Source organism: Drosophila sechellia, chromosome 2L (genome assembly GCF_004382195.2).
Source record: "Drosophila sechellia strain sech25 chromosome 2L, ASM438219v1, whole genome shotgun sequence".
NCBI lineage: Eukaryota > Metazoa > Arthropoda > Insecta > Diptera > Drosophilidae > Drosophila > Drosophila sechellia.
The window spans coordinates 9,356,178-9,375,856 of record NC_045949.1 but is presented as its reverse complement, the minus strand read 5'-3'; the positions used below and the strand labels follow the sequence as shown (position 1 = coordinate 9,375,856).

At 44.8% G+C, this 19,679-nt stretch overlaps 4 protein-coding genes across 5 annotated transcripts; 3 read left to right on the top strand and 1 right to left on the bottom strand.

Annotated features, from left to right (window-relative positions):
* The first annotated feature begins 5,045 nt into the window (after positions 1–5,045).
* Positions 5,046–8,062, top strand: LOC6611828 (transcription factor glial cells missing). Its single transcript, XM_002036314.2, has 4 exons — positions 5,046–5,577; positions 5,648–7,270; positions 7,332–7,686; positions 7,738–8,062. Exons 1-2 carry the CDS (start codon positions 5,180–5,182, stop codon positions 6,768–6,770), a joined length of 1,521 nt encoding a protein of 506 aa, XP_002036350.1. The 5' UTR covers positions 5,046–5,179; the 3' UTR covers positions 6,771–7,270; positions 7,332–7,686; positions 7,738–8,062.
* On the top strand, positions 7,123–8,062 carry LOC6611827. The gene is made up of 3 exons (XM_032727510.1): positions 7,123–7,270; positions 7,332–7,686; positions 7,738–8,062. Exons 1-3 carry the CDS (start codon positions 7,217–7,219, stop codon positions 7,923–7,925), a joined length of 597 nt encoding a protein of 198 aa, XP_032583401.1. The 5' UTR covers positions 7,123–7,216; the 3' UTR covers positions 7,926–8,062.
* Positions 8,063–9,990: 1,928 nt separating this feature from the next.
* On the top strand, positions 9,991–13,172 carry LOC6611826 (trifunctional enzyme subunit alpha, mitochondrial). Its single transcript, XM_002036312.2, has 5 exons — positions 9,991–10,224; positions 10,497–11,224; positions 11,291–11,431; positions 11,488–12,257; positions 12,322–13,172. The coding sequence occupies exons 1-5, from the start codon at positions 10,149–10,151 to the stop codon at positions 12,956–12,958; spliced, it is 2,352 nt and encodes a 783-aa protein (XP_002036348.1). The 5' UTR covers positions 9,991–10,148; the 3' UTR covers positions 12,959–13,172.
* On the bottom strand, positions 13,161–17,742 carry LOC6611825. 2 transcript variants are annotated; one of them, XM_002036311.2, is made up of 4 exons: positions 17,478–17,742; positions 15,019–15,316; positions 14,877–14,929; positions 13,161–14,815 (listed from the first exon to the last, which is right to left on the bottom strand). In XM_002036311.2, exons 2-4 carry the CDS (start codon positions 15,282–15,284, stop codon positions 13,809–13,811), a joined length of 1,326 nt encoding a protein of 441 aa, XP_002036347.1. In that variant the 5' UTR covers positions 15,285–15,316; positions 17,478–17,742; the 3' UTR covers positions 13,161–13,808. The 2 variants fall into 2 exon arrangements, with proteins under 2 accessions (XP_002036347.1, XP_032583533.1); XM_032727642.1 differs by lacking the exon at positions 17,478–17,742 and adding an exon at positions 15,375–15,467.
* Between the last annotated feature and the right edge of the window lie 1,937 nt (positions 17,743–19,679).

The following is a 19,679-nucleotide window of genomic DNA, read 5'->3' as shown; positions in this document are numbered from 1 at the left end:
TGCCCCTTAATATTTTTTTGTCAATTATTCCCTTCGAATTTAAGCCACATACTTCAAAAAAATTAACAATGTTTTTTATAGCACTAACACGCTAATAAACTGGTAACTGCAAAACAAAGAAGCCCTCCTACTTAAACTTTAGAGGTTTTACAATAGGAATTGATGTGCCCAAGGCCTAGGGCAAACCATCAATTGGATTCGGAGGCAGTGGCTCTACCCCCAATCTCAATAAACAAAACTTCAAAAAGGGCTGAAACGAAAATTTCAACGAACATGAGATCGTAGTATTTGCCACTTAATTGAGATTAATTGAAGTTATGTGCCCGATATGAATAAACAACTTTGCAGCCATTTTGTTTATGGCTGCGTTTTATGTGCACACAACGCATCGGTCCAAAAATATTATTAATAATTACAAGAGCGCGGCAATGGCACCCTGAAAATAGTTATAGAGTCGAACCCTCGGCAGACGAAAATTTGATTAAATTAAATTGAGTGCGACGGAGTTTATGGAGCAGCGGATGCATGTGTGTATCTTTCGGATACAGATGCAAATCAAATGCTATTGAGCCAGCCAGTTGGTCTACGCTCTACCCCCGAAATTCAAAGGTCTTTGGCGACTCCGAGGTGAATGCACTCACTCGCATTCTAATAGTGCTCATCTTAATGGCGATTCTGCACTGACAAAAATAAAGTAATAAAGATTTAGAATATTTTAGTTTTAATTGGACTATTTTCATTTTGAAATTATATGTTTATTTATGTTTTATATATAAAAAATATTCTATTCTTGTATGGTCTTAAATGTAAACTTTTGAATGCAATATGCATATATCTATATAATAAGTAATTATATTTATATATAAGTGTACTGTTACGGATTTTCAGAAACCCCATAATTGGTGGATTGCTCTGGATGCGGCGTGCGTTTTAATAGCCATAGCGTTTGTTGTAAGTCACAACTAGCAATTTAAGCTAATTGACATTCAAATGCAGTTGAATAAACTTTTTGGGCAGTGACTACTGCACTGCTAATGACCAGGTCGTTGGCTTCTCCACTGTAAATTGTGTAAAATTTTCATTTAGTTATTTACAGCACCGCAGGATCATCCATCGTTCATCATCAACCCCATCGACAGATCGCGCCCATCATTTATAAATTGCCGCATCAAATAAAGGCAAACGCTTGAGTTAATCCACTTAATTGCCGACTGCCTGCGCGAATCACGGGTCCTTGATGTCCGTGAAATACTCCTGGCTGCCCGGCCTCCGCAATCAGCGAATGCGAATAGCGAAAGGATGCAGTTACTCCATGGTCCGGATGTGTTCGCACTCGTGTAAACATGCGTTTGTCATTAGACACACCGGAAATATTGACAGCATTCGACACGCGGCGCACGACCAGCCGAGCATCCTGCGAAAGGAACTTGCCACTTTATTTGCCATTTGATTTTTTAAAATTGTAAAAATTTTCAATTCAACTGCTCCGCGATTGTTTCCCCAAGTTTCGCTTTTGCGCTTGAGTAAACAGCGTTAGATCTTCGAGGCTACCCTGGCCGAAAGGATCGGGTGGTTTTGTTTCCTGTGAAGAGGGGTGTCCTTGTCCCATGCCCCTCGTCCCTGTCGATATATCCCTGTACGTGTGTCCTTTGTCTGGGCATCTTTGTTTGGCCTGAAGTGTCGTCGCCATGTCGAATTATCGTGTTTTTTAACTGAAGTACCTGAAATTTTACAGTTTCGGCTTCGGTTTTTTTTTAATTCCACAGAGAGAGAAGTTTACTAATTACATTTTATTGCGTGGCGCAAATCGCTTTGTCGCCGCTGGCAAGTGTGAAAAATCTTCTCCTTTTTATGGTTTTAATTTTGCTTTTTTTCAGAAGCCGTCGATCTTTTTTCTTGGCCAAAATTTATAAGGACTTTGATTGCGTATTAGAAAAATATCTGGCCTGAGTTCTGGGAAATTGGTTTAGTCTAGCACCGCAAAATGCCACGCGCTTTCGAACAATCGAAAGAATCCTGGGCCATTGGAATGTTTTCTAAGGACATGTAATGCGGGTATCTCTCCATGGATTGTGGGAGAATATTTGTAAACTTGATGTAATCCAACGCCTTAATTTCCACAAAACACACAAAGAAAATGCAAATAATATGCACGAGAAAGTATTTGGACAAAATTTCGAGCATGGATTCCGAAAAACAAATTAAACGTGGGAAAATATGAAAATATATTTTTTCGCTTGTAATCCTTCTCATAACCATTGAATTAGTGGACAATGAGCCGGAGACAATGGATCGGTGTGAACATAAATATTCACCAGGTGTAAGCCCATTAACAGCACAGCAAAACACACACATCACTGACCTCAACTCAAAACTAAACTCAAATCTCAACTCATGTTGACCCGACCTCGGTTTGTTTGGACAGATTAGAGAGCCAAGCTACTTAGCCAGCAATGGGAATCGGGTTAGGATCACTTGTCCGAGCGATCGGTCAATCTATTTAGTCCCGAATTTTTGGTGTTTTCATCTAGGCTTACATTTCAATTTTCCATTTTCCGATGTCCAATGTCCGCTATCGAGGGCCTGCGATCTCCCCTGTTTTTCTTGTTTTTTTTTTTTTTTTGCCCCATGCGGAGTGTGAAAGGTATTATCGGTTTGACTCGATCTCCCATCGAAAATGTTGTTGTCGTTTATGTTTTCAGTTCCATTTATCAGTTTGTGGAAATGCCAGTTGAACAATGAGAAATTATGAGACTTGCTTTAAATCATTTACCATTTAACATTGCCATGATCCCACAGGGTTGGTCTAAGTTGCTCATTGGCCATCTTATCGTGTTGCCGGGATCTGGCATTAGGATTTTCTCGTCGTTATTTGCCAATTGAATGGTTTTCTATGTGCGGTTTTAATTGCGGCAGTTCCGACTTGACTTCGAGCTATCCTATCCAACTTTCCAAGGGAAGTTCCACTTAATTAGCTGCAAATTGTTGTTCGACTGCACGGCCGAGATCTCCGCTGGTTGATAAGCTTCCGGGCGAAAGGAAAGCGGAAAACTTTCCCTGCTTCCGGCGCGAGGGGGTTGTACGGAGAAAAACGGCGTAATGATCAGACCGATCGATGACTACCAGTCTTTATAATGGATATTCGAAAGTAACATAACTTATGAACATAATATATTTATAGAAAATAAGAAATGAATGGAATATGTAAAAGTTTGTACAATATATGTAAAATCCCTAAATGTAATCTTTTTCATTATTGAGAAGTCATAAAGTCTTAGCATTTAACGAACACATTATCCTACACTCGGTCAACAAATCTTTTGAGCACTCACATATTGTGAATATCCATGGCCATATGTTTGGCAATCGTTATAATCCCTGGCCAAATCCCTTCCGACCAGAACAGACTATCTATCTGCCCAGGGGCGTAACTTCCCACGACACCGCAAACGGATGGGGTAGATGCCGAATTTACGATGACATTTATGCTTAATTATTGGTCGAATTTTATAGCCGCAATTGGACTGAGTTGCGTTGGAAAAGAAAAGAGTTCTGTTTTCCACTGGCCCCCGCAGAGAAAGTGTCAAATAAATTTGATTGCCAAGTGATGTCTCGTAATTGAAACGGAACAGTTAATTCCGGGCATCATTAAGGCGACACACCCACCTTGAGTGCGGGAATCTGGGACCAGGTAGGAAGGATGTGCTTCCCCAGCACAGCCTCATAATATGCCACGTCATGACTTTCTTCCGTGTCAACGCCCCTCGATACCCGGTCGGAGCACCCTTTCCCATTGTCCGCCGTAATCCTTTGAGATCCTATCGCGTGCTACGATCCTGATCTTTGGGCGACTCCTTGGCAGAAAGGCGCCGCGGGTTGCTCGCTCAGTTCGTGTCATAATTGCATGGCATTTGGTCCGTCGTGGAAGTGTGAAAATTATGGAGTTTCCTCACCCTTTCGTCATCTTAATGATTATGTTTGTTTCGTTTATCTCTGACTTGAGATCGCCAAGGGGCCCAAGGAATTTGTTTGGCAACTTTGCTTCATTCATATGCGTGAGTTATGGTATTTGCCTTTGGGTTTCTAGGGGTAGGTTTTCCAATATGGGATTTCTTCTTTTTGATTTCCGTTTTTTGCGTGCTAAATTGTGTTTTACGATTATGAGATCCCTGATTTCATCTAGGAGATATCGGCAGGAGCTCGACATTTCGGTTTCTTTTTTTGCAAACGTTTATATCTTTATCGAGTTTGAGATCGTGAGAAGTAGTTCCGTTGCCTTAAAAAATTTTAGATTCAGCAGCTTCAATGTCTGCATTAAAAAGGTCTTAACGCCTTTAACTAATTTACTTTCCATGCTTCGTTGGAACCATCTCCATTTTGTTCGGAACTCTGCTTGCCCTCCAACCATTTCACTTTGTTCCCCATTTCGACATCCAACTCCAGTTCGAAAGTAAATAGGCCCGACCACTGGCATCTGCCAGTGACTGTCGCCAGGTGTACCCATCAGAACCCATGCCATACAGCAGATCCCCATCCATCCACATCCACAGCCCCATCCCCATCTCCATCTCCATCACTGATGTTGTAAACTTTTTTTCTGAACTTAATTAGCTTTGACTGGGGTTGGGGCCGTGTTCTTTGCCATCGAGTGCCTCAAACCCCTGGTTTCCATATCGTACAATTACCCAGTGGAGCGCGTGCTGCAACCGCAGGTGCTAGAGCAGCACAGCACTCGTCTCCCTGCCCAGTTGCCAGTTCCCAGTTCCCAGCTCCCTGTGCTCAGTTCTCGCAGCTCCCAGTTCTCTATTTCGTTCTCCATCTCCAGCTGCTGCTACCACTACTACCAATCAAACCTGCTCGGGAACTCTCCTCGTTTCCCAAGCTGGAGTGCCGGATAAGGCGGATAAGCCGCACACAAGCGCACCCGAACTGGAAGCCAGCGGACCAATGGGCGTGCCGCATTGCGACCGAGCAACCCTCGTGCGATTCGACCGCTGGCAACTTAACTGTGCTGCGCAGAGCGGGCCCAGTTAGTCAGCCTTGCGCAGTCGATGCGAACGGACGCGTCGCTCCAGAGAAAAGTTGAGAAGACGTACACATAGTAATAGACCATTGAGAAGGAAAACTATAGTGACCGCGTGTGAACTCGAAACTTAACGATTACATAGACACATCAAAAATGGTCTTGAACGGCATGCCTATTACAATGCCAGTACCGATGCCAGTGCCCATGCCTGTGCCCAGTCCTCCGGCCACCAAGTCCCGGGTGGCGGTCGACTGGGACATCAACGACTCCAAGATGCCGTCGGTGGGGGAGTTCGACGATTTCAACGACTGGTCCAACGGACACTGTCGTCTCATCTACTCCGTGCAGAGTGACGAGGCCAGGAAACATGCCAGCGGTTGGGCCATGCGAAACACCAACAACCACAACGTGAATATCCTGAAGAAGAGCTGCCTGGGAGTGCTCCTCTGCAGTGCCAAGTGCAAGTTGCCCAATGGAGCAAGTGTGCATCTGAGACCCGCCATTTGCGACAAGGCCAGAAGGAAGCAGCAGGGCAAACAGTGTCCCAATAGGTGGGTTTTTGACTAAACACGAAATCCAAGAATTGTCAAAACTAACTCGGTATTTTATTTTTCTTGACAGAAATTGCAATGGTCGCTTGGAAATCCAGGCCTGCCGCGGCCACTGCGGCTATCCAGTGACCCACTTCTGGCGCAGGGACGGAAATGGAATCTACTTCCAGGCCAAGGGCACCCACGATCACCCCAGACCCGAAGCCAAGGGATCCACGGAAGCCAGGCGGCTTTTGGCCGGAGGAAGACGTGTGCGCAGTTTGGCCGTAATGTTGGCCAGGGAATCTGCGCTGAACGACAAGCTGAGTAGCCTGAGACCCACAAAACGGCTGGCCAAGACTCATTCCATCCAAGAGAGCAAGCGCAGAAGGATGGGTGCTTCCGATGTGCTCCAAACCAAGCCGGAGTTAGTAGTGCCACCCACCACCTATCTGCCCACATCGACACCCACACACAGCACCAACTTTAATCAATCTCAGGGATCATATGTCCCAGCAGGATTAGGATCAATGACCAGTCAGTGGAACGGAGAGATTCACTACGAAACGGAAGATCCATCATATGTCAATGGAATGTACTCCTACGATATGCTCCACTCACCACTCTCAGCGCACAGCTCCACGGGCAGTAATAACTATTACCAGGAGAACAAACCGCAGCAACTGCAGCACTCGCAATACCAGCAGCAACTCTCTCCGCAGCAACATGTACCAGTCAGCTATGATCCCAGCCAGCCAATCTCCTCCAGCCTCCAGTGCGGAATGCCTTCGTACGAAATATGCGACGATACGTCCAGTTTGACCAGCAGCTCGGGCTACTGTTCCGAGGATTATGGCTACTACAATGGATATCTACCCAACTCGCTGGACGTGAGCAACGGAAGCCAAAGTCAGAATCCCAGCCAGGACGCAAGTTTCTACACAACCAGCTCGGAGATCTTCAGTGTGTTTGAGTCAACTCTGAATGGCGGAGGCTCCAGTGGCGTGGATCTCATCTACGACGAAGCAACCGCCTACCAGCAACATCAGCAACAGGGCACTTTTCCGCACCTCACCAATTATCAACAGGAGCCGCAGGATCAGATGCAATCCGGCGACTACTACTACAGCAACACGGGAGTGGACAACTCGTGGAACATCCAAATGGACGCGACATATCACCCAGTCAACAGCACGGATCCCATCTACTGCTAGGGGATCGGGATAAGATCTCTAATCGCAACTACTATTACTGAGCCACTCAAGCGTTGTTCTAGTCCCTAGTTGATTGATTTCCATTCATGTTCCCATTGCTTGTTGGTCGTATTATTATATATGATATATTGTATTGAACGTTTCTAGTTTGTACTTTTGTACTTGTTTCCCAGCTATTCCAAAGTTTTAGAGCACGTAAGAGTAATAGTATCCTTAAGCACATAGAGTTTTAAGTCACATTTCCCACCTATTTATGAACTTTTTTGTAGTAATAAACATTTTTGAAAGAAAATCCCAATCGCAGCAGCCTTTCTTGAGAAGTGACACGTGCCAAACATGGGAGATCGTAACCATTGTCAGTATAACATTAGCAGCGGCAGGATACACAACTAGGGTTTTCCTCAACAACAAGTTTAAATTCGTTAGTCAACCAAAATCGTTTAACAATGCGTGCTTGCCGCCCTAGAAAAAGTGCTATCATTAACCGAATTATGTCAATTGTGAGTACTAAATAGAGGTTAACAAATAACAATGAATAAAACCAAATTTTGTATTGAGAAGCGTCGGCGTAGAGCTCTAGTCAACATGCTATTTTTGCGCCGTCATTTGATTGGAGAGGCACTTGGAATTATGAATCGGGAAACTCGACGTCTTAGGATAAATTCTCGGCGTCGTAATCGTAGAAGGAGAGCGCAATTTAGAGTCCGTACACCAAGTGATAGTACAATGCGCTCAGTAAGGCATTACGGTCAGAACCCATTCCGCCAAGGACCACGGCTACAGCGAAATAATTCACTTTGGGGACAAGCGGACATCATAACCACACAGGGAGCGTTAGAAGCTTTGAATGGACTGGCTGCAGGGAACAGCGAACCAAATTCATTGTTAGTAATGGTGCAATATACCAATGGGCGGTGTAAGTTGAGCTGTACTTATTGCTAATACATACTTAATATACTTTTATTAGATTATTTAAGCTTAGAGGCAAGTGGAAATCCGCAAAATGAGAGCTATATCGTTCAAAATCCCATTGGGAATGGTCAGAACCAACAGGTCCAAGATGGCAATGATCCGGCAGCTCAGGCTGCTGAGGACAATAATCCGGAGGTTCCAAATGCCAAAAGCAAATCAGGAGGATCAAGTGAAAGCTTATGATCAGAATCAAGATAATAACGAAGAATACGATACTTACTCACATAGTATCAAGTAATGTATAGCTTGGAAATTTTTCTTCCTACACATATATACAATATTTGTATTACCAAAAGAGGTAAATAAAATTGTAAATTCCATTTTCAACGTCAATTAAATCCGGGGTCGATTAAACGGCTTACCCCCTGTCAGAGGCCACTCAAAAATTTAGTTATTGTTTCTGATCTTTTTTAAACCGATTATAAATAATTAAAAGTATAAAAAAAACGGTCGCCCGAGGGAAGGGGTTGCAAGTAGTTACGGGCAAGGAATGCTCGACCCTAATGGGGGTTTGATATCGACCATAAACAAAACGCCCATTAGTTGTCATGTTCGATGGAAAGTGTGCCGCTGACGCGTGCGACCTTCAAGGATATTCGCACACTCGCCGAGCTGCAGGAGAAATGAGAAACGAGGAATGACTTTGTTTCAAAGGATATTTGCATACATAATTCGAGTGCGGCTGCGCCGAACCCTTGCCCAAAATGAAAACATTTAAAATGTTTTGATTTCATTTATGTTAATTTCCAGCCATAAATCACAACCGACCGTGTGCTTCCTGTCGCATCCTGCAACAATATTTGTCCTTGCTGTTTGATTAGCCCTTAGCCCGAACCCTCTCGCATGCAAATGAGAACACTCTGGAGTCGCTGACTTTGCTGCTCATTTGGTGTTATCCTTGGGTGGCGAGGGGAGGAATCCGAGATCGCAAAGGTATTATGCAAATTTACTGATGCTGATCCCATTGTTGCCGGTGTAATTCAATATTCGCGTGAATAAGTGCGCGAATATAGAATATCTAATCTGAGGTTTCGCGAATTCACATTTGCAATTCCAGAGACTAATTTCGAATGCAAATGCGATTCGGTGGCAATTTGTTAATGCAGATTTTCGCAAACTAATGAAGCTCAAATAGAGGTCTCAATTAAGGGTTAAATTAGGATTAGATATGGTTATATCCTAAATATAATATAGTATAACATTATTTTATTTAAAATCAGTTTAAAATATAAAAAATTTCTAAATATACATTGTTGTGGATCTTTGATAATGTTTCCTGTGCCAATTGTTATCCATTTGATATGCCCGCTGGTTGGAAAAGGTCAGGTCACTTATTCAGCCATCTACCAGCATTTGACTGACGGATATTTGCAGTTGACATAAACCGACGAACTCGAGTGTGACTTTTTTGACTCTTCACACATGATAGACGGATCAGTGGAGAAATCAAGACCGCAGCTGCAGCTTCGGGGAAAAACGATTAACTATTTACTTTATAGTACACGCCACATGAAACGCCTGCGTCAAAGGCCACAAAGGCGTGTTGCCACAATAAAGCGCCTGCCGATGTGGCGAAATCTCATCCGAACCTATTTAGGAGTGGCCACTTGAAAGGACAATGGCATCGCAGCAAATGAGGCGCGCTTAATGCGGCTTCAATGGCTCCTGGACTCGAACTCGGAGATCCGAGGAAGCGACCTGAAAAATGCGAGTGACATGCGTGTCCCGCAAATTGTGCGGCCTGTTAATGGTTCGACCTCGAGTTGTGGGGTGGGTCAGCGTGACAGATTCCCAAAAACAATGTCGGTTAAATATGGTACAAATCGGGTCCGAGTTATTGTAAGACTCCTGGTATTATATTTGTTTTAAAATTTAGTTTTCTCATAAAAAAGTGAAAGATAGAATAAAAAGGTGATCTACAGAAATCGCTTAAACTAAAAAGTACTTGCAGTCTAAAACAAGTACGTAATTTGGTTTTATGCGTAAATAATAATAAAATGCGCACAAAATGAAAGAAATATCATATTTTCTTTAAATATATTTATCTCCCATTTTAATTATTTTGTAATTTTAAAATTAATAGTTACTACGATAGTAATGCTAGTTATGATCACCTGCGCCACCTAGTTTTAAAAAACACGCCACCAGCGACACCTGGTGAATGAGTTTGCGCTCTGTGCGGTATTTAGGCTAGAGCTGAAATTTAGAAAATACTTATGATGGTATATTTTATTGGTATGAGCGCGGTCACACTGGGGATGTGCAACAAGTAGAAATTGCCGCATAGTTTTTTATAACGAATCGCGAACACATAACTAACGGTGCAGGAACAAAGTTCGTTAAAAATTAAAACAAATAGTTATCGTAAGCAAAAAGTGACTAACTTATAAGATCGAACTGAGAGCAATGTCGGCAGCGAGGTTTCTGAGTGCCGTTGGCCAAATTTCGCGACAGCAATTGCTGCAGAATAAGTGCACAAGAGGTGGGTTAATTGGAAGTTCTGCTATGAAAAGGGAAAGTGCAAATTGCAAGCCATAATTCCACATTGGAATTTGGCCCCTTGGAAATGGGCAGCACTCTAGCGGTATCTCTGTCTCTCTCCCGTTCCCGTGTTCGCTGAGTCTCCCCCGATGCCGCATAACTGGACTTTGCACTTTGTACTCTCTCTTGACGTATAGCTTCTGTCTCTCGCTTTCTGATTTCCGTGAGATAATGTGCACTAATCGCAAACAACGATCTCTTAACCCCACGCAGCCCTGCCTATTTCGGCCCAGCTCCTCCAGAGCCGCCGCCTAATGTCCACGAATCCCGCACCGGTTGCCAACAAACATCTCCACACCAAGGTGGTCAATGGAGTGCTTGTGATCAAGATCGACTCACCCAATGCCAAGGTGAATTCCCTGGGCTCCGAGGTAAGCGATGAGTTCGAGCGAGTGATCAAGGACCTGGAGACGAATCCTGCCGTCAATTCCGCCGTTCTGATTTCGGGCAAACCGGGCTGCTTTGTGGCCGGAGCCGACATCGGGATGCTGGAAGCGTGCCAGACGGCGGAGGAGGCCACGCTGATCTCCCACGGCGCCCAGGTGATGTTCGATCGCATGGAGCGCAGCAAGAAGCCCATTGTGGCCGCCATCAGTGGAGTCTGTCTGGGTGGTGGTCTGGAACTCGCCCTTGCCTGCCATTACCGCATCGCCACCAAGGACAGCAAGACCAAACTGGGTCTGCCCGAGGTCATGCTGGGTCTCCTGCCCGGCGGCGGTGGCACAGTCCGCCTGCCCAAGCTTACCTCCGTGCCCACGGCTCTGGATATGGAGCTGACCGGCAAACAGGTGCGCGCCGATCGCGCCAAGCGACTGGGCATCGTGGATCTGTTGGTGGATCCCCTAGGTCCTGGACTCCAGCCTGCTGAGCAGAACACCATCGAGTACCTAGAGAAGACCGCCGTGCAGGTCGCCAACGATCTGGCCAGTGGCAAACTTCGCGTAAGAAATACTACTTAATCCCTTAAAGTCTTTATCCTTAACTTGTTTGCCGCCGTATTCATACAGGTTAATCGCGAGAAAAGCGGTCTGGTCAGCAAGATCCAGTCCTTCGTCATGGACACCGACTTTGTGAAGAACAAAATCTTCGACACTGCCAGGAAGCAGGTGCTCAAGGCCTCGAACGGTCTCTATCCCGCTCCTCTGAAGGTGAGATATTGAACAATCTATTCCCATATTTGTAAGTAACCTATAATTTCATACAGATTCTCGATGTGATCCGTGCTGGCGTGGATAAGGGAACCGATGCCGGTTACGAGGCGGAGCGCAAGGGCTTCGGTGAGCTGTCGGCCACGCCCGAGTCCAAGGGCTTGATTGCCCTGTTCCGTGGACAAACGGAGTGCAAGAAGAACCGATTTGGCAAGCCAGAGCGTCCGGTTAAGACTGTTGGTGTGCTGGGAGCTGGTCTGATGGGCGCCGGAATCGTACAGGTCTCCGTCGATAAGGGATATCAGGTGGTGATGAAGGATGCCACCGAAGCCGGCCTGGCTCGTGGTATTGGACAAGTGCAGAAGGGTTTGGAGACGGCTGTGAAGCGCAAGCGCATCTCTGGACTGGAGCGCGATCAGACTCTTGCCAGTCTGCGGCCCACTCTTGATTACAGCGACTTCAAGAACGCGGACATCATCATCGAAGCTGTGTTCGAGGACATCAAGGTTAAGCACCGTGTGATCAAGGAGTTGGAAGCAGTGGTTCCAGAGCACTGTGTCATTGCCACCAACACCAGCGCCATTCCCATCACCAAGATCGCTGCAGGAAGCTCGCGTCCCGAGAAGGTTGTTGGCATGCACTACTTCTCGCCCGTGGACAAGATGCAGCTGCTGGAAATCATCACCCACCCAGGCACCTCCAAGGACACCATCGCCCAGGCCGTGGCCGTCGGACTCAAGCAAGGCAAGGTCGTTATCACTGTTGGTGACGGACCTGGCTTCTATACCACCCGCATCCTCTCCACCATGCTGTCGGAAGCCATCAGGTATGTTTGCATTTGAAGAAGACTAAAGTGAAATTGCTTATTCTACTCCCATATTTTATATCAGACTGCTGCAGGAAGGCGTGGACCCAAAGGATCTGGACCAATACACGAAGAAGTTTGGTTTCCCCGTGGGTGCTGCGACCCTTGCGGATGAGGTTGGCATTGACGTGGGCTCCCACATTGCCGTCGACTTGGCAAAGGCTTTCGGCGAACGCTTCAGCGGTGGAAACTTGGAAGTGATGAACGATCTGGTCCTGGCTGGTTTCCTCGGACGCAAGTCCGGCAAGGGTATCTTCCTGTACGATGGCCAGAAGAGAGGCACTCGTCCAGTGAACAACGATGCCCTCGAAATCGTGAAACAGAAGTACGCTTTAGTCTCAAAGGGAGCCAATGCCCCCGAGGATCTGACGCTGCGTATGGTGTCCCGCTTCATCAACGAGGCCGTGCTCTGTCTGGAGGAGAAAATTCTGGACAGTCCGCTGGAGGGCGATGTCGGAGCCGTTTTTGGCCTGGGCTTCCCGCCATTCTCCGGTGGCCCCTTCCGCTGGGTCGATCAGTATGGAGCAGGCAAACTGGTCAGCAAGATGCAATCCTATGCTGAGCTGTACGGAGCTCCCTTCAAGCCCGCACAGACCCTGCTCGACATGGCTAAGGACCCGGCGAAGAAGTTCTACCCCAAGACTGGCTCCTCGAAGTTGTAGATCCGATCCAATCCGATCCCAGCCTCCGTAAAGCCGCCAACGAAATTTAGCTTTTAGTGCGAAGACAGGGACAAGGCGTGTCCTTGTGCATTTCTCTCAGAAAGGAAACCTTTTGTGGTCCATCGCTGCCTAAAAAATGGAGCAAGGCCCAATAAAAAGCCCTCTGTTGAAGTTGTCGACATTTAAATTAAAGTTTACCGAGTAATTTTCCATACTTTCACTTGTTTATTATTACACACAGCAGTTTGATATCGATTTATATCTTTATCCCTCTTTGTTTACCTAAGCGGAAATTCATTTGTACACAGATTCTATAGTTTAGGCTTCAATAGCAGCATACATATATACAGCGTCCTTAAACTAACATATTTTCGAAGCAGCCATTTTCTAAAATCTTGAAATCTATTTTCACAATTCCTTAACTGCTTCGTAAGAACTAAATGGCTTATAAGGAGAGGAGGCCTCGTTACTTCTTGTTCATTGAAATGTGTTCGATTTCGGAATAGCCCGTAAAATTTGTAGTTTGGAATAGCTTAAAATGTATCTATTAGTTGTTCAAATATACATATATTTTTTTAAATTGTCATGAAAGTATTTGTAGCTCTTTGTAAATGGACCATTCTTAAAGGTTGGTCAAAATCGAAACAATTCGTAGACATGAAAGAATTTAAGGCCTTTAAAAACATACCCATCTTATCGAGTAGACACAACACATTAACAGTGAGCGGACTGAAGTAACTCTGGTTCGAATTAGTACCCATTCCAGCTTCAGATCCCCCTTAAGCTTCTAACTAAACTTATCCTATCCCTAGTTAAGGATTAGTGACTTTCCGCTAAATTTTCTATTCCTTTATTGTTTCCTCCAATCGCGTCCAGAGCTGCGCCTTTGATGCTTTACAGATCCCCCATTGCTGCTACCGCCACTTCCGTTGAGTACGCCAGATACTCCTCCTCCGTTGCTGTGATCCTGGGCGGGATATCGGGTTACAACGTCGTCAATCAGCTCCAGAATGCCAATCTTGAACTTGCGACGCTGCTGTGGAGTGAGATTCGCCAGATCTGGGAGAATGCTGCGGAAGAACTCCATGTCCGCTACTTCCGACGAACTCAGTCCGCCGTAAATACTTCCTGCATTCGTCATCGTGCTGGTGGCCTCGCATTCCGTCTTGATTCTTTTCGTGCTGCCCGGTTCGTATGATGCTGGGTGGTGTTCCATGGACAATGTCAAAGGATGTGGATGCGAGTGCGGGTGATAGTGCAGGGGCGGTGGTGTGCCATGTCCCCCATCGCTGTAGATGAGTTGCGAACCCGTCTCGGCCAGCTGCACATCCGGAATGAAGTTCTTCATGCTATCCGCACTAGCGGTATCGCTTCTGGCCGGTGAGTTGCCTCCGCCTCCTTGAAGGGCGGAAAGGCGTGTGGGCGTGGACGAAGTACGATTCATACCCAGGGTGTTGGTGACCGCGGGATCAAAGGCGTCGATGGTCTCCTCATCGTCCTTCTCCGAAATCGAGTACTTCATCTCCAAGACCTCCATACTCTCGCCATTATTGGAGATGTTGTTATTATTATTATTGATGCTAGTGTTGGCGCAGTACTTGTGCTCATCGGTCTCATGGAGTGCTGGGTGCAGGAGAAATGGTTGATGCTGCAGGTGCTGCTGGGACATCTGGTACAGAGTGGCCAGACTGTTGTTCCCCTCCAAGGAGTTACGGCTGGACTTCAGGAAGGGCAGTAGGAACGCCATGTGCTCGGTCAGGTAGTATGGCTTGTGCTGCGGCTCCGAACCGGATTGCTGCTTTATGTAGCGGGAGAGGCAGGCGCGAAGGTTTCGCCATCGCTCCTTGCAATGGATCACTGAAAATTAGGAAAATTCTGATTAGCTAAAGGGATTAATGTTATTACCATTATTGCTTACCGCTTTCTCTTGTCTCCTTTGATATAAGCACCCAAGCCTTTTCCTGGTTATCCCTGTAAAAAGTAATTCAAATCAGTTAAGACCCATTTGAACGGAACGATCTGGATCGTATCTTCTGGAATCCTATGGACTCGCCACTCACCTGTTGCGGTACTCGGGCACCTTCTTGTCGTAGAGACACTTGTGGGTGCGCACCAGGTTGACGAATCGGATGTTGAAGTCCTCGTCCGCCTGCATCACTCGGTTGGTGGATCCAATGGAGGCGCCTGCTGTTCCGGATCCCGATCCCGAACCCGTCGGACTGTGGTGGTTGTAGGCGTTGGTGCCGTTGGCGGTTCGCTCCTCGTGCTCGCTGCTGTGGTTGTTGCTGCTATTTGTGTTGCTGCTGCTGCGCGTTGAGGTGGTCATATTCGTTGGCGGTATCGTACCTCACAGAGCCACTAAAGGATACGTTTTCAATTTGAAGTTTAGAGAAATGTTAAAATACACCCCGATTACCAGTGGTTTGAACGGATTACTGTCATGTTGCAAGACATGGCAACTTGAAGTTACGTTAGCCACTCCAATATTTGATTTTTAGACTTTCCTATCTATGTGCGTACATATTTATATACAATCCTATTTATTTTTGAGCTGGCAAACAAACAGCATTCTCAACGACTCTTTTTCAGCTTTTTTGCCTTTTCTGCTGGGGTTTTGTGTTCGGTTTCTTTTCGTTTTGCCCGTGCTATTTGTTTGTGTTGGTTTCTGTTCAGTTCGTTTCAGTTCTGTTCTGTTCAGTTCTGTTCCGCTGTCTGTTGCTGCTGTCTCAGCAAACGAGGCACAGAGCTTTTCGCTCATATATATTTCGTGAAACTTAATAAAACATTGTTGTAGCCGTAGCCGTTGTTGCCGTTGTAGTTGTAGCTGTAGTTGCCATTATTTTCAGTACAGTTTGGCTAGCTGAATAGGATAGGAAAGCATTGCGCTGCGTTGATGTTGACAACTCGGCGACGAAACGACGACAGCCAGCAACTTTGTTTACTTTTCATATTATTATAGCCACAGCAGCGACAATGGCAGCGGCCATAAAAACAACAGGCAATCTGGCTGTTTGTGCTGCTTGTTTGTGTTTTTGTTTCTGTTGCTGTTGCTGCTGGCGTCGAAAGCTGAGAGCTTTTGCCTGCTTCACTGATAACAGCAACAACAGCACAACTTAAGCAGCAGCAACAACAGTAACAACAGCAACACACTGCTTCAGCAACAACAGCAACACTCTGCTGCAGCAGCAGCAATTCAGTGCAGCAAGCAATGTTGTGTTGCAATATCCGAAAACATGTTGGCCAAAACCAAATCCGCTGAATAGTCACGAATATGTGTGCGCGTACCCACCGCACTCACTGCTCGCTACTCGCAAACGATTCGCTCTCGCACCTGCGACTACCTGTTTCGATTCTAATCAGCCCACTCCACCTGTCCACTCACTCGACTGCCTACCCTTTTGGCCGCCAGCCCCTTTCTATCGCGGCGACACTTGGGCCGCTCTTAAATCTGCGACAGTTTTCCCGCCACTTTCAGCACCTTTGGGCCCACCAGTTTTGCAAAGCGAAAAACGTGCGCACAGTGGGATAGAAGTAATCGAAAATGGGAATTGCGCAAAACTACAAGAAAAATGTTATAAAAATTTCCATCTGTAAGTAAAACTCTGGAAAATTGTAGGTTATAATTCCCTTTAACTATTAATCTTAATATTAGGTTCAGAGTCTAATAACTTTTCTATTTTTCGCACATAAAAAAGATGCAAGAGAAAACTCTAGCGCATTAAGGTGAGCCAAGCAAAAAATAAATATTACTTTCCATTTTCGTAACACCTTGGCCCCACTGTGCGCTGGCAGCATTGTTGTGTTCTTTGGCCAGTCATCATTATTATCAGCGAACATCATTATCAAGGCGAACGTTGCTCGCGTGTTTTGGTTCTGCCCGTTGTTGTTTTTGTTAATGTTATTGTTGGATTGCTGTGTGCGGTGTGGGCGGGAGGGGAAATGGAATGGAATGGGAATGGCGACTGGAAGGGGCAGAAAAACAACTAACCTGGGCTATATGGCAATATTTATTGTATTACGTCTATTTAACATAAACATATCAGCATGAGCGCGTACTAATTCTTTGAGAAATGTTCATGTTTATCTATTAACAACGGGGCACAGCAAAAAGTACAGCAACGTACAAATCGAAAAACACAGAATCAGCAACAGCCAAACACAAAACCCAACGGAAAACAAAAACAACAAAATGAAAAAAAATAATTTATTTCTAAAGCTAACAAAACACAGAAAACTTGCAGAAATCCCCGGCCCGCTCTTTGTTTGCCTCCACCAACAAAAATACATACAGTATATTGTATATTCCGTGGCCCAATGACAGCAACAACAACAATCGCAATAACTTTGTTAGATAGACCAACAACAACAACAATGCACACAATACACACACACACACACAGGCAATCGCACACAAGGAAACAATATGGCATATAGAATTTTTCTTTCTGCTGCTTATCAGGCTGTTATTGTTGCTGTTGTTCCTAACTTGTGATGTTGTTCGAAGCAAAGAATTCATTACCTTTTGGTTGGTATTCGTTGAAATTGGCAGCTCGTTGGATTACAAAAAAAAACTCCTGTTGAAGAGGCGATTTCAAAACTCGACAACTCCTTGCTCGCAGCGATTTCAAAACGACACGATACACGGCACACAAATAAAACGGCGCCAAAAATATTTTTGTTGCTGCTGCTGCAGCGACCGACGACGACTGACGTAACGTTCAAAAATGTTGAATTCGAAAACTCGCGGTCGAGTCGACGGTGCACGGCGCTCGGGAATCGGCGGCGGACTGTTGGATTGTTGGCAATGTCGTATGTTTCGCGTTCCAAGCGACCAAGGCGACTAAGCACACAGAGAAAAACGCACAGACACAGCCACAAAAGCGACAGCTGCCCTGCGAGAGCGAGCGGTGCACTGAGAGAAATATTCTGAGTGAGTGGCAAAAATAAAATCTAATATAAAATGTTTTAAAATGGTAAAGTCAACATAAGCATTCAAGCTTCTTTCCAGTATGTTTTTTTTTTTACCCACACTTAATCAAAGGGAAAATATTAAACTATTTTCAAACTTTTTAATGATCAATGCAAGTGGCATTAATTTAATTTAATAGTTAAGCGGTTCAAATAAAGACCAATCAAATACGTATTCTCTCAGTGTATCAACCAGTATCTATCGGCTAGGTAGAACACTGAAGCAACAGCAACAACATGACTCGAGTGGACGGCGAGCAAACAGAGAACAACGCATACTCTCCGCCGCACACACACAGATATTCACACGGAAACACACCAGTACGGCAATACAAACACACACAGCTGGCTGCTCAACAGCAGGCAACTTTTTATTGTTGTTGCTGGCAACGAACAACAAATAAGACAAACAATGCACACGCACACGAATGACGAGTGTTTTCGAGTCGGAGAAACGGCAACTGCGCGGTACGAAATGCAAAGATACAGATACAATGGGTTGGTTGTCGGAAGAGGAGGGTAGGGGAGGGATACGACACAGGGCAACAAAAATTGTTGCACTGCATCACTAGTGTTGTCTGTCGTTAGAGGCTAAGTTACCCACCCCGAAAGGATCTCTCAAAGGATCAGCGTACTGCTAGGTAATCCTGATCGTAACCCTTGATTCAAATGGATTTTCAAAAGAAATATCATGTGCAAGATCTTTTTCTATGTATTTAATGGTTTTTGTTCCGCAATAAAATTTTTACAAAACATTACATTTATATATGTTGATTTTTGAATATAAGTTCAGGCTTATTATTATTTATTTCCATGTCCATTAACAGGTATAATTTGTTTTCCCCAAAAATATATTTTGAACAGGTGACAGTCGCAAAAGTAAATACACATAAGTACACATTTTGCACGCTGTAACTCTGACAAAAAAATAAAACACACGAACCCAAATAGTTTACCTGCGAATTTCCAGTGATCATAATGCGCTTCTTCTTCTTCTTCTTTGCTCTAACTCTCAGGAAACATTGAAACAACAACAGTTGCTTACTCAGCACCGTACACAAACATACACTGCTGCGCTCTCACGGACACTACAACAGCTGTCGCTCTCAGAACCAACAACAAAGCGAGCAAACAAAAATTTTTTTGTTGTTGTTCACAAAGCTTTGCAATTTCTCTGCCGCTGCTAACATCGCTGCTTTTGTGTAGTTGTTGCTGCCGCCCGAGTTGCAAACAAGCTTTCCAACAACATTTGTTTACATTTCAAATTTATTAGGCGAGCTTTTCGGACATTTGAACAAGCTTCGTGGACTACTCGCTAGGTGGCGCATTCTACTTCCGGTACACATTTAAAGATATATTTTTCAGTTTACTAAACAATAAAATATGCATACATCCATATTAATATATAAATAAATTTTCAGACCTGTTTCAGGTTCGTTAGAATGCACAACCTACTCTTGACTAAGTGACTTCTGAACAAACAAAATATTTATACTTAAACATATTGTTAATAAAAAATAAAAAATGTTTATTTGACTTTTGATTATACATAACTCTTCCGTTTCCCGCCAACTGTCATTTGATATTTTATTATTCAAAAACTCATATTGTGATTCACACGCGAAAAGCTCGACAAAGCTCAAAAGGACTCACTCCTTAGGCCAAAACTGTCAGTTGGTCGTGCATGGTTTATGTGTTCCGCCTGACAGCAGACCACCAACCCAGTTATTTCCAGTACTTTAACGATTTGTTT

What these genes read in the sequence shown, in the direction of transcription:
- LOC6611828 (XM_002036314.2), top strand. Translation starts at nt 5,180, where the DNA reads ATGGTCTTGAACGGCATGCCTATTACAATGCCAGTACCGATGCCAGTG. An exon ending in GGCAAACAGTGTCCCAATAG is followed by an intron (nt 5,578 to 5,647) that starts GTGGGTTTTTGA and finishes TTTTCTTGACAG; the next exon opens with AAATTGCAATGGTCGCTTGG.
- LOC6611825 (XM_002036311.2), bottom strand. Translation starts at nt 15,284, where the DNA reads ATGACCACCTCAACGCGCAGCAGCAGCAACACAAATAGCAGCAACAAC. An exon ending in GTGCCCGAGTACCGCAACAG is followed by an intron (nt 14,930 to 15,018) that starts GTGAGTGGCGAG and finishes TACTTTTTACAG; the next exon opens with GGATAACCAGGAAAAGGCTT. An exon ending in AAAGGAGACAAGAGAAAGCG is followed by an intron (nt 14,816 to 14,876) that starts GTAAGCAATAAT and finishes CCTAATTTTCAG; the next exon opens with TGATCCATTGCAAGGAGCGA.
- LOC6611826 (XM_002036312.2), top strand. Translation starts at nt 10,149, where the DNA reads ATGTCGGCAGCGAGGTTTCTGAGTGCCGTTGGCCAAATTTCGCGACAG. An exon ending in TGGCCAGTGGCAAACTTCGC is followed by an intron (nt 11,225 to 11,290) that starts GTAAGAAATACT and finishes GTATTCATACAG; the next exon opens with GTTAATCGCGAGAAAAGCGG. An exon ending in TCTATCCCGCTCCTCTGAAG is followed by an intron (nt 11,432 to 11,487) that starts GTGAGATATTGA and finishes AATTTCATACAG; the next exon opens with ATTCTCGATGTGATCCGTGC.
- LOC6611827 (XM_032727510.1), top strand. Translation starts at nt 7,217, where the DNA reads ATGCGTGCTTGCCGCCCTAGAAAAAGTGCTATCATTAACCGAATTATG. An exon ending in TTAACCGAATTATGTCAATT is followed by an intron (nt 7,271 to 7,331) that starts GTGAGTACTAAA and finishes TGTATTGAGAAG; the next exon opens with CGTCGGCGTAGAGCTCTAGT. An exon ending in GCAATATACCAATGGGCGGT is followed by an intron (nt 7,687 to 7,737) that starts GTAAGTTGAGCT and finishes TACTTTTATTAG; the next exon opens with ATTATTTAAGCTTAGAGGCA.